We start from the raw sequence: 13,646 nt of genomic DNA on the forward strand, positions 1-13,646 counted from the left end.
CTCCTTCACCCCGGTCTGCTGCGCTTTCTCATGGATCGTGATTAAGTTTTGTCGGCTGTGTTTGGACACAGATTCATCAATATTGATATCAGATGCTACAACTGTCATGGTGATTAGATTGATTTTTTCCATTCTCTGTGTCGCTCCGCTGTAGGATCACGTGGTAGATCACAAGGCTGGTTTTGAACCACAAGTTTGATGATTCAGATTCCCCAGCTGGTTCTCGGAAACCCTATACAGGGTCGCTATGAGTCGGAACCAAGTCAGCGGTCACATCAATGGATTGCATGGAGTGTTCCTTTTCTAGTTCTGTAACAAACCCCAAATGGGTAATAAGATTGGCTTTTGTGCATGTAAACCCGGTGTGGCGCTGTGGGCTAATGCGCCAGACTGCAAAGCTGTTTGAACTGCAAGGTAGGTGGTTCAAGCTCATCAGCTGCTCCTCAGAAACCCTATACAGGGTCGCTATGGGTCGGAACTGACTCAATGGCACTTAACAACAACATCTTTGCTTAGAATTCTTGCATTTAGGAGAGAGAAGAGTTATGCTTGAAAAAATTCTGATATTGAGTTTATGCTGTCCCCATACGATGTGTTGGGGACTATGCTCTCATTTTTTATTTTCTTGAGGAATTTGTGTAAGATTGCTGTTGGGTAGCATTCGTCAAAGAAGCTACTGGTTCCTGGGCTCTCTTTATGGGATTAGATTCTGTGTTAAGTTATCTGTCTGTATTAACTACTTTAATTCTCACAACAGTGACGGATGGGCCAATCCAAAACCCAATCCAGTTGCTGTCACTTGGATCCAATTCATGGTGACCCCGTATGTGTCGGAGTAGAACAGCTCCACAGGGTAGTCCATAGCAGGTGTTCAGAGCAGATCACCAGGCTTTTCTTCTGATGCACCTCTAGGTAGATTCAAACTTACAACGTTTTGGTTAGCAGCCAAGTACATTCACCCTTTCCACCACACAGGGACCCCAGAACAATCATGTTCTTGTTAGGTACCACCGAGTCCATTCCGACTCACAGTGATCCTGTGCACAACAGAACAAAAACAAAACACTGATCCTGCACCAGTTGTTAGGTCCGAGCCCATTGTAGCTGCCATGTGTCAGTCCATCTCATTGAGGGTCTTCCTCTACTTTACCAAGCTTGATGTCTTCTCCTGGGACTGGTCCAAAGTCTGAGATATGAAGACTCCTCATCCTGGCCTCAAAGGAGCATTCTGGGTGTACTTCCAACACAGATTCTTTTGTTCTTCTGGAAATCCAGGGTACTTTTCATATTTTTTACCAATATCCTAATTTAAATGCATCAGTGCCTCTCCATCCTCATTCACTGTCCTGCTCTCATATGCATACGAGGCTATGAAAATACCAAGCCCTTACTCAGACACATCTTAGTTCTCAAAGTGACATCTTTGCTCTTGAACACTTTAAGGAGGTTTTTGGTGAGGGCTTTGGTGACAGGTTTGCCCGATGCAATATGGGGTTTGGTTTTTTGTCTGTTTCTTCCATGGGCATTGATTGTGGATCCAAGTAACACTGTATCCTTGACAACGTCAGTTGTTTCTGTTCATCATGAAGTTGTCTGTCCGTCCAGTTGGGAGGGCTCTTCTTTACCTCCTCTTCAGATGCCATCAGCTGAGTGGCCACACCGGTATTACTTTCCTCGTCTGCAGATGAGGAGGCCGGAGTGCAGAGGGGAAATTTCTGAAAGTTAGGAACTGCCCCATGCAGTCTGGTAGCCTGAACAACCACACAGTGATGCCATGTGAGGGCTGCCCGAAGCTACAGGCATCCCTCTCACCCCTGAGGGACAGGAGGGATGCAGGAGCCGGGATCTACTGGCCTCCTGCTGGTCTCCTGCTCTGAGAACTGTGGGTGCATTTTACCCCGAGCTTCATGGGTTAAAGGCAGGGAGATCCCTTGCCTAGGGGGCTCTTTCCATGAATGTTGGCGTCCCAGGCATAGACCTGCCTGTCAGTCAGCCTCTGACGGACACAGAACCTGGGACTTCTGCTGGGGGCTGAAGACGCGTGGGTCTGGTGCAGAGTGGGGGCCCTACTTCTGTAGCCCCCACACAGATTGGCTTGGTGTCACTGCACAAACCATGGGGCCCTAGTGGAGACATCTCTTTGCACAGGATCTTGGCCTCGCTCTGGAGTTCAGCAAAGTCTCAGAAGGCCGTTCCCTCTGGGGTCACTGAGTCACCCACATGGCCCCTCTGACCTAAAGACAGACAGCATGCCCCCCCCCCTTCCCTGATCCCAGGTGCCCAGCCTTTCTCACACCTTGCTTGGAGGATGCTCATGCAGAAAGACCTTCACCTGGCTCCCACGGCCAGTCACTCCTCACGTGTCCACTGTATACATCTATAGTAGGTGATACGGTGTCACTCAGACGACAGTAAAAGATTGGGACACCCCAAACCCTCGGTTTCCCCCGCTGCATTTGCAGGCAGCCACTTTCCACTGACAGGAAAGAGGTGTCTATAAATAGCTTCCTCATGGGGAGGCACGGGTGGGTTTTGGCGAGAGAAGGATGTTGCAGTTCACGGAGGAGGAGTGGGTTTCCTTCGCTTCCTGGCTACAGATCCCAGAGAAGACTGTTGAGTGAGTTCTGAGATGAGAGGCAGCTTCTCCTCTGGGCTGTGGTGCTCACTCACCATCAACCAAGCTGGTCCAAACGGGCGTCATAGTGATGTGCCAGCATCTCCCTGGATACCAGCCACCCACACAGAGCCAGGGGAGCCCAGCGGAAAGTCCAGAGGGGCAAGTCCATCTCCATAGCGTCTTCCCCCAGATCAGAGCAAGGAGGCTGCTGGTTTTAGGAACCCTATCTCACAGTGCCCTGGTGTGACGCTGTAAGATAAGCACTGGATTACTAACTACAGTGTTGGTGGCTCAAGCCCACCAGCTGCTCCTAGGAAACCCTATGCAGGGTCTCCATGATTCAGAACCAATTCCACAGCACTTAACTGCAGCAGCATCAATGACGTTTCGACCCCTAGGATGGTCCCCATGACAGGTGGGAAAGATGGAAGTTCATGTGGTTCCTGGGTGCAGGCAGAGTTCCTATTCATACAGAATGCAAAGTCACACACACAAATCGGGGATGGCTTCTGGGGAAGTCAAATTAAGTGCTATTCGGGAGTGGTGAAGTAGGGCTGGAGTATCATGCAATGCTTAGTTAATGTTGAATGGGTGGAAGGATGGCTGGGTGGCTGGGTGTGTAGGTGTGTGGTTGGATTAGCAGAAGTGTGGGTGGATGGATGGAAGGTAAATTGGGTGGGTGGATGGATAGATGGTTGGGTGGGTGAGTGGGTGGGTGGATGAACAGATGGAAAGTAAATGGGTGGATGCATGAATGGATTGGTGAGTTGATGGATGAATGAGTGGTAGGTTGATTCGGTGGAGGGGTGGGTGGACAGATGACATGATGGATGGATGGATAGACAGATGACTCAGTGAATGGACAGATGGATGGATGTATATGTAGGTGGATGAAGGTGGGCGGATGGATAGGTAGATGATTACATGACTGTGTGGCTGAGTTGAGGGCTGGTTTGCTGGGTTGGTGGACGAGTGGATATAAAGTAACAGTGGATATAAAGTAAGAGTGGATGTATAGATGATTAGGTGAGTGGATGGTTCGGTGGCTAGGTGGTGACTTGAGGGGACTTTGCATACTGTGATATGTTCAGGAAGTCCTCTTGGAAGGGTCTGCTTGAAGTAGGAGGGGTGCAGGGAAGATCAGCAAAGGACTTCCATGACAGGCCACCAAGTGTCCCCACGTCCTCCTTCCGGTCTGTGTGTCCCTTCCCCTGGGCTGTCTTTGCTCCCAGTACTGTGGCCTGCCAACCCCAGCCGTCCGGTGGCTGTGTGGCAGTGCCCTTGTGCTCATGCCCTGTCCCTTGCCTTTGGGCCCCTTGGAAGCTGGGGGCACAGTGTCTGAGGAAGCCACATGGATTTCAGCCATCTGGTCTGGGAGGCCCTTACAGTGGGTCTGGGGTCTTCACCAGGCCTCCAGAGTTCACACAGAACCTGTGAACCTTTGAGCTCAGGAAGGCGGACAGGAAGAGCCAAGTGTGGGCAGAATGGTCATGTCACCCCATGTGGTACCCTGTGCAAACAGCTCCACCTGCTGTGCACCCCCGTAAACCCCCACTCTGCCCTCCCCTTCCCCCACGCCTCCCTCCCAGGGCACTGGCCCAGCGTATGTCTCTGATTAGTGGCCCTGCGGTAGATGGGAGGAGGGCACACACAGAAGCAGAAAACGCACGTTTTCTGCTGGCTGTTGCCCTTGAACCGGGGTTTGCAACCTCCTCAGTTAACGTTCCTGCAGCCCAAGGTGCCCAGTCCCCAAAATCAAGCCCAGGGTCAAGGACAGAGTCTCCCCGAGGTGTGGGCTCTTGCCACTCCATGGTCTTAGATCGTCTCTCTGGATGGTTTGGGCAGCATCAACAAAGGCTCCATATCTGGGACCCCACGGCTTCACCCCAGTCAAACCCCACATGGCCCAATGATCTGCCCAGGGACTCTGTCACCACCAAAGTTGATGCTGCCCGGTCCTCCTCACTTGAAACTTCAATAGTCCACACAACTTCAGAGCAGTGAGTGCAGTTCGCATGTGTGGTGTTAATGACAAGGCAGCGCCAATGGCTGAGGCCATGGTAACTAAAAGGTAGAATTCTTGCCTCCCACTTGGGAGACCCTGGTTCGATTCCCTGTCATTGCACCTCATATGCACCTTCCATCTGTCAGTGGGGACCCGTGTGTCTCTGTGATGAGAGACAGATTTCAGTGGGGTGCATAGGAAAATTACATCAGGCTACAAGATGAAACCTCATCACATACAACTAAGAATCATGGCAGAGTCAAATGAACACAGCTTTGGTGGGGACACACTTCACACCATGGCATGGAGCCACCCCGGAGCTGACTGACAACCAGAGAGTGGAGGTGGGTGATAGCTCTCACCTGAACCCAGCGGGGGCAAGAGATGTATCCCCCGACCCCCAGACCCTCCATAAGGGCCTGCCAGACTGTCCTGAGTTTGCACACCTGTGTGAAACAGGTGGGTGCAGGAAAGTTGAGTAAATAAACACACAACAACCCAGGTGAGTTGGAAAGAGCTTCCTTCTCACTTCTTCCTTGTCCCCACTCTGACCATGTGAGGAACCTGTAGTCAGTTTGGACTAACAGTAACCCTGGCCAGTCCTGCACTATCCGACCAGTTAGGACCCAGGTAAACAACAACAACAATCAAATAAGAAACTGACCCCTGAAACACCATGGTCAGAGTAGAGCAGGGGCCCATACAGTTTTCAGTGGCTGATTTTTTTTTCAGAAGTAGATTTCCAGGCCTTTCTTCTGAGGTGCCTCTGAGTAGAACGTACCTCTAGCCTTTCTGTCAACAGCTGAGCATATTTGATATTTGTACCACCCAGGGGCTTCATGGCCCTGAAGAACCCTGATACAATTGTGTACATCCTTGTAGAAAGTGGCCTTTGCATGCTCTGAACAGTGAACAAAAAAACAAAAAGAAACATTTATAACCCACTGCTATTGGGCCGGTTCTGACTCAGAGCGACGCCTGACGGGTTTTTGAGACATCTGTCTTGACGGGACCAGGCGGCCACATCTTTCTCAGAATATTGGAAAGTGCGGATAACGCTGCGGGGGTAACGCTGCGGCCACTCCCCCACCCAATGTACTCCATTCAGCCGCTCATCAACCTTTCAGAACCATCTGTCACATTAACTTTTCCGAGTTCTCCTGTTTTCTACTAAAGTTGTTTGACCTCTGATTCCATGACAACATAGCTTTCAAATACTGCTCTAGTCGATGAAGCTTATTTATAGGCACAGGCTGTGCGATGCTAATTAGAATCTTCATCTGATTCTGGAGCTAGGCAAATTGGTGTGATGCTTGCAGTTTGCATTGAGTAACTGTGTGATGTTGAACATGTTACTTAACCTCTCTGTGCTTAAGTCACCCAGTGCCGTAAGTGGCGATTATGTTAAGTGCCATGAAGTCAATTCCGACCCATAGCAACCCTATATAGGGTTTTCAAGGAGCGGCTGGTAAGCTTGAACCGCCAGCGACTTTGCAGTCTGACGCATTAGCCCACAGTGCCACACCAGGACTCCAGTACCTCCTTATGTTGGCTTCCTAGAAACACCACATGTTTCTTGTAAGAACCATGGTATTTTCAGTCACCTCATCTGCATGTGCAAGTTGGATCATGAATAAGGAAGACCGTAGAAGAATCGATGCATTTGTATGATGCTGGTGGTGAAGAATATTGAAAGTACCATGTGCTGCCAGCAGAACAAATCTCCATTGTTAGAAGCACAGCCAGAATGCTCCTTAGAAGCCAGGATGATGGGACTTCATCTCTTGTTCTGTGGACATGTTATCAGGAGGGACCAGTCCCTGGAGAAAGGCATTATGCTTAGTAAAATGGAGGGTCAGTGAAAAAGAGGAAGACCCCCAAGTAGAAGGATTGACACAGTGGCAGGGACAATGGGCTGAAACCTAGCAACAGCTGTGAGGATGAAGGAGGACTGGGCAGTGTTTCATTGTGATGTGTACAGTCACTGTGAGTTGGACCCAACTCAACAACACGTAACAACAACAATCTTGTAAGAACAGAAATAGATCAACTCACAGTCTGCGACAGGAATTACAGTAACCTTCTCTCCGCCAGTGTCTAGCTGATCCCTGCTTTGGGGTATGAGACTTGGGACTCACGGAGGCAGCCCAAGCATCTGGGGTCCCAAGTGGGGAGAGGTCAGCTCAGCCGGAGCAGCTGGACATGGGGCAGAGAAAGGTTATGAGCCTATATTGCTTATTCACCCCCTGCTCTGGAAGTTCCATCTGAGGGGCCATGGGGAGCGTCTCTGTCCTGGAAGTTCTGTCAGAGGGGGGCCGTGGGGAAGATTTCCACCCCTCCCACTGGAAGTGTCCTGGTGGTACACTGCAACAAGCCTCTTGTGCTGATGCCCCCTGCCCTCCCCCAGCAGCCCTGCAGTGCATGGGGGGGTGTCCACCGGGGCTGCCCTGGAAACAGCTGGCTGTGTTTGTGAGTGTGAACGTGTTGGCGCTAAGCCAAGGTCTCCCCTTGCAGGACACCCTGAGCCCTACCCACATGGGTTCTGGTTCCAACTTCCCCATGCGGCTTCCAAGGACTGTCCCAGAGACCTCGGCTTCACTGGCCTGGCTAGTTCCATTTACTGAGGGTCATATGACTTTTTTACTTTTCCCCCAGCAAATTATAGAGCCTTCTGGTAGCATAGTGGTTACGAATCGGGCTGCCAACCGCAAAGTCAGCAGTTCGAAACGACCAGCTGTTCTACAGGAAAAAGATGAGGCTTTCTGCTCCCGTATAGATTTATAGCCTCGGAAACCGTGTTCAGGGTCGCTATGAGTTGGAACCGACTCCTCGGTACATAACAACAACAACAACTTTATGTGTGGTGCTGTGGGTTAATAATGTGCCAGACTGCAAAGCCATTTGAACTGCAAGGTCGGCGGTTCAAGCTCACCAGCTGCTCCTTGAAAATCCTGTACAAGGTTGCTGTGGGTTGGAATCGACTCAACGGCACATAACAACAACATTAGTCTAATGAGGAGTTCTGATAGCATAGTGGATTATGAGCCGGCTGCTAACTGCAAGGTCAGAAGTTCAAATCTACCAGCTCCTCCAAGGGAGAAAGATAAAGCTTTCTGCTCTTGTAAGGATTTACAGCTTTGGAAACCCTAGACGGGGTTACTGTGAGTCGACACTGACTCGAGATAGCACACCACCTCGTCTCTCTACTTGGAGTCCTGGTGTGGCACTGTAGCTAAGAATTGTAACCACAAGGCCAGCGGTTCAAATTCACCAGCTGCTCCTCGGAAACCTTATACAGGGTTGCTATGAGTTGGAACCAGCTTGATGGCCTCAAACAACATTAGAATAAGGATCCGTAACATGACGTGCTTGGTGGTTAACTGAAAGGTGGGCAGGAGAGGGAGCGGGTGGTCTTACCGTGGGGATGATTCTGACAGCTGGAGACTCTGTAGAACCGAACATCGCTGCCCCACAGTGTGTCTGAGACTCAGTCTTTATAGAAGCAGGCTGCTTCAGTGTTTCCCTGGGGTGCATTCGAACTGGTGGCTTCAAACTACTTTCCTTTTGGGTTAGCATCTGAGAACTTCAACCATCGTGCCACCATGGTTGCTTTCTGTAAACTTCCAGATATGGGGCAATTCTGCTCTGTCAGATGGGGTCCCAATGAGTTGGCATCAACTGACTGTCACATAGCAATGAAGGTTTGTGTGCTCCCCATCTGGGGGACACATCTGTGAGTGGAGAGTTTGATGAAGCACTTTCTCTTTGAGCCTCTTCCCTGGGATGGGGGGCTGGCTTGTGTTCCCAGGCTGGTCAGAAAAACAGAGACCCAAGCTTTGCATGTTGGGACCCAGTGGGCCTGGAGAAGGACTCGCATCCCAGGTCCTGGTCTTGGGGGTCTCAGGACTGTCACGGTTAATGCCCACCCCCTATCCCTTCTGGACACAGCCCCTCTCTTCCATTGGTGTCACGCCTTGAAATTCCAAGGGTTTTGAGGGAGGAGGGAGCCCTGGTAGCACTGTGAGTTGAGCATTGGACTATAATTGTAAGGTAGCTAGTTTGAACCCACCAGCTGCTCCGAGGGAGAAAGATGTGGCTGTCTGTTTCCATAAAGACTGGCAGTTTTGGAAACCCTGTGGGGCAGTTCCCCTTTGTCCTGTAGGGGCGCTGTGAGTTGGGATGGACTCCGTGGCAGTGTGTTTTTTGAGAGAGGGAAGGGTGGCATTGGACAAGGTGAGGAGATGTCGCAGCTGCCATCTGAAGAGTGAATGGAGCCTTCGATGGTGTCAACATCGATAAAAGTAGATTTCTGTGACAAGCCCGAACCCCCAGGTCACTCATGGTAGAGAGGAGAGCTGGGCTCCGTAGGGTTTCCTGGGTCACAGTCTTTATGGGAAGCAGATTGACAAGACGTTCCTTCTGGGGCATCCCTGAGTGGGTTCGAACCACCAACCTTTTAAATCATAAGCAAGCATTGAACTGTTTGAGCCATCCAGGAGCTCATCCATGGTGTAGTGGACGTCCCATTGAATCTGATTTCCATTCTTGCAGGTGGCGATCATAGCGGGCAACTTTGAACTGGCAGAATACATCAAGAACCACAAGGAGACGGATATTGGTGAGTAAAATCGTGGATTGACCAACGCCGGGTGCTGTTAGCTCTGGAGATGTTCATCTGGAGTTTTGAATGCTCATGATCACATGGGTTTTGAGCCCGTTTTTAGCTTAGAGAGCACACTTTTCGCATCCTTTCTATCTCTGGGATGGGGCTATGGAAAATCTTAGAAGTCCCTCACACGTGGGAAGTCACTAATCATTAAGAAGTGTATTCATGGTGCTGATGTTCAATCATTGAATCTAATTAATCACGATGCACTTAGACAGTTCATTGGAAAATGCCTTAACCTAAGAACTTCCTTGTAAACCAAGAGTGACACCCCAAAAAAGGGTCCCTCTCTCTGCCTCTTCTCTCGCTGCCCCTAGCAATGTGCTCATGGTCATCCCCCTTTCCAGTCCCCCTTGTGCCAACCAGGAGGCCAGTCTCTGGGGCGCCTCTTCTCTCCCGAAGCCCTGTTGGGGGCTGGGCCCGGTCCTTCGTCTCAGAGGAGCCCCGTGGTCTGTACCCTCCAGTCCCGGGTTTACACAGGACCAGCAGCGGGGAACAGTTCCATTGGACCGCCAGTGGTGAGCTTTCCAAGATGGCGGCATCCTATCCATGGGGTGCAGGAGGGTTGCTCCGGGCGCTTGAGACCTCACTGGATGTATCCGCTTCCCATGGCCTTGTGCCCCCCACCCTGTGTTTGTTGTTGGAGGTGATGAGCGAGAGAGACCTTATGTTTTGTGGCCGAATCTCTATTGTGTTAAATGCTCGTATCCACTTGCCTGGCTCAGAGAATTGCACAAGATGCAAATTGCACTGCTTTGCTTGCATCGGCGAGCGCCCTGCACTGAGCATCCAAGCCCCCTGGATGCCCCGTCTGATGCAGCTGCCACTTGCCCCCTCTGGGGAGACAGGGCCAACCGCATAATTGCTCGGAGACCCGGGGCTTTGCTGAGGTACGTCAGCACCTCTGAGCGCGTTAGAGAGATTGATGAGTTAATGTCTGCAAAGTGATCTGGAAAATGACACGAGTGGTCGGCTTGCCAGCGACGCTCTTCCCACCTCCTTCTTCTTGCACGTGCAGGACAAGCGGGATGCACTCACTGGGAAGGGGAAGGGGGACTCGTATTAAGCGGGGACACACATGAGGGAAGAATAGAGATGAGAGAGTAGTCAGATCCCAGAACACGAGCTGGAGCGTTCCGAACGCAGAGCACCAGAACGAGATGCAGCTGAGTGACCCTGATGGTCAGCAGCACTGGCCATCCTTACTGAGTGCTGATCTCCAGGGACCAAGAGAGGCGGGGGAGCTCAAGTGGCTTTGTTAACCCAGCCCACTCTGGAGCTGGGAGCTCCTTGGGGCTTTTGGTCCTTGCTCTAATCCTTCGGTCTACCTACAGCTGATCCAAGACACCATCCCCCAAGCCCCACTTCGTGCCTCTCCCAGTCCCTGGAAAAGCATCAGCAAGTTTGAACTCCAGGTAGGAGAGGTTGGTAGCTCATTGCTTGCTTCAGTTTTGAGATAGGATTAATTTCCCATCTCTCTTCCAAGGGAGAGTTCTTGTGTGTCTTTTTATCAAAGCAACGCCTGGTGGTTAAGCACCTGCATTCAACCGCTCTCACTCCTAATTGGTGTTTCTTTACAAGGTGGAGTCTCTCCTAATGCAAGAGGGGACACACACACTGCTCTGGCATTCTATGGGGCACACCGCCCAGCATGGGAAGTTGATGTCCTTTCCTTCTTATCCTTCCTTTGTGACCTGGCTGGGTCTCTAGGGAGAACTCAGGGCTGACGTTCACAATCAATGCATCATCATCATGTCTTCCGATTGCATCCCTCGTGGGCTTTCTCAGTGGGTGCAGAAAACCCACAGGGGAGAGACCAGTGTCCTTGTGTGGACTGAGAAGGGATTTGTAATTGAGGACTCGCAAATGGGCGTCATCGCAAACCCTGGCGTTTAACCAGCCACGTTAAATTTCTCAGAGAAGTTCCTGAAGGGAGCAGGAAGCATTCCTGCTGGAATGATTTGGAAAAGGACAGTGAGAATAGGCAGATCTGGAGCACTGAGGAATACTCAGCCACGGGAGATCAACAGGGCAACATCTGTCCAAGAGCAAAGTTCAGAATGCAGGAAGAGGATTAGGAGGAGGAATGATGGGAACCGGAAACGCAGGGAGTAAGGGAGAAGAGTGCTGATAGGTACGTTGTGTTGATTGTCAGTAAGAACATGTAACAAATTGTGTCTGAATTGTTGAATGGGAAACTGATCTGCTGACACATTTTGTTACATGTATGGTGAAATAGACACAACAAAACAAACACTATTCTAATAGTTTCTACAGGTACCAATGCATGACATTGATCACATTCTTCAAGCTGCGCTTTCATTCTTGTCACAAAGTTTTAGAAAAGAAAGTGGGGTATTAAGAATGAAAGCGCAGCTTGAAGAATGTGATCAATGTCACGCATTGGTACCTGTGGAAACTATTGGAATGGTGTTTGTTTTGTTGTGTCTATTTCACCACACTTAAAAATACAAAAACTGCAACAACAGATAAGACAAGCCCGTGGGGCAGGTCTCGCCTGAAACACAGAATCGACTGGCCAAAACCACACAGCCCTGTCATGAGATTGGGACTGGGTGGTGTGAGTAGTTTGTGCTCAGCTACGAACCTGAAAGTGGGTGGTTCCAACCGGCTCAGCAGCACCACGGAAGAAAAGCTTGGCGATCTGCTTCTATAAAGATTACAGCCAAGAAAACCCCGTGGAGCAGGGTTACGGGCCATTGGATTGAAGGCTCACCCTAAATCCTGGGCGATCCCTTCTCGAGATCTTTAATTGAATCTCAGCTGCAAAAAGCCAATTTCCTAATATGGTCATATTCACAACCCTGGGGAGCCACCATTGGACCTACACTTATGATGCTGTTCTTGGATTGTTTCTCTCTAGACTGCCCCCTCCTTGGGGACAGACAGTTCCGACTCCTCGTTCCCATCGATCCCAAAGGGCCATAGGAACTGTCTGCTAGTTGGATGCCACCCCCCCCACCACCCCATAATAAGCTGCTCTCACATCCTTCTTTCCTAGATGTAAAAATCCACTTCCTGAACCCTGGTCCAGGTGTCCAGGAAGAAAGCGTTGCTATTAGCAAAGCTGAGCTTGCATTCAATGTACTTACCCAATCACAATGTTTATTTCTCCCAAACCATGCCAGAGAAGATACCGGGATGGCCAAGCTCACCGAGGCCTCAGGGGACAGAGGAGGACTTGGGGATCAGTGAGCCCTCGCAGCAGCCACTGCTACAACAGAACTACCAAAAGTGGGGGGCTTTAATGGACAGATGCTCTTGAGCTTAGTTTGTTGTGATGGTTGTTGGGTCCGATTCCATGTGATGGAGTAGAACTGCCCACGGGCTTTGTTTCAGCCTTTCTCCCATGGTGCCTCTGGGTGGGTTCAAACTGCCAAGCCAGCGTTTAACCTTTGTGCCACCAGGGCACCTTCCTCACAGTGCAGGGTGCTGGCTCTCGGGGAAGCAGATGAGAGCATCTGCTCTGCAGCAGGGTCCTTGCCTCAGTTTCTCCAGCCTTTTTGGTGTTCTTCGGACATCTCCTCGTGGCATCTAGCTTTCCCCCATTTGCCTTTGCTTGCTCTGGTGCCTAGTTTATTTATATGCAAGGCCGGTGGTTCAAACCCACCAATCGCTCCTTGGAAATGGCTGGAAACCCTCTACAGGGTCACTATAAGTTGGAACCAACTCTACGGCACTTAACAACACACACAAAATATTGTAGCACCACATCAGGGCTCCTAGATAGATAAAGAATAAACATTATGTATATTCTGATGGACTTGAACTACTGACCTTGCTACTAGCTGTCCAGTCCTGTCCAGTGCTTATCCTCCAGTACCACACCAGGATCTATCTGTCTGTCTGTCTATCATCTATCTATTATCTGTATGTCTGTCTATCTATCTGTCTATCTATCTATCTATCTATCTACTATCATCTATCTATCACCTATCCCTCTATCATCTACCTATCTATCTATCTATCTATCTATCTATCTATCTATCTATCTATCTATCTATCTATCTATCTACCTATCTATCTATCTACTATCTATCATCTATCTGTCTATCACCTATCCCTCTATCATCTATCTATCTATCTATCTATCTATCTATCTATCTATCTACTATCATCTATCTGTCTATCACCTATCCCTCTATCATCTATCTATCTATCTATCTATCTATCTATCTATCTATCTATCTATCTACCTATCTATCTACTATCTATCATCTATCTGTCTATCACCTATCCCTCTATCATCTACCTACCTATCTATCTGTCTGTCTATCTATCTGTCATCTATATCAATCATCTGTCTATCATCTATCTACCTATCTACCTATCTATCT

At 49.8% G+C, this 13,646-nt stretch overlaps 1 protein-coding gene across 1 annotated transcript in view; it reads left to right on the plus strand.

Moving 5' to 3' along the window:
* SHANK2 (SH3 and multiple ankyrin repeat domains 2) overlaps positions 1 to 13,646 on the plus strand; it is a 604,092-nt gene that overhangs the window by 144,676 nt on the left and 445,770 nt on the right. Inside the window, exon 9 of the mRNA XM_006860817.1 lies at positions 9,174 to 9,240. Coding sequence (XP_006860879.1) covers positions 9,174 to 9,240 — 67 coding nt within the window. The remainder of the gene's footprint in view (positions 1 to 9,173; positions 9,241 to 13,646) is intronic.

This window comes from Chrysochloris asiatica, unplaced genomic scaffold (assembly GCF_000296735.1).
Source record: "Chrysochloris asiatica unplaced genomic scaffold, ChrAsi1.0 scaffold00040, whole genome shotgun sequence".
Classification (NCBI taxonomy): Eukaryota; Metazoa; Chordata; class Mammalia; order Afrosoricida; family Chrysochloridae; genus Chrysochloris; species Chrysochloris asiatica.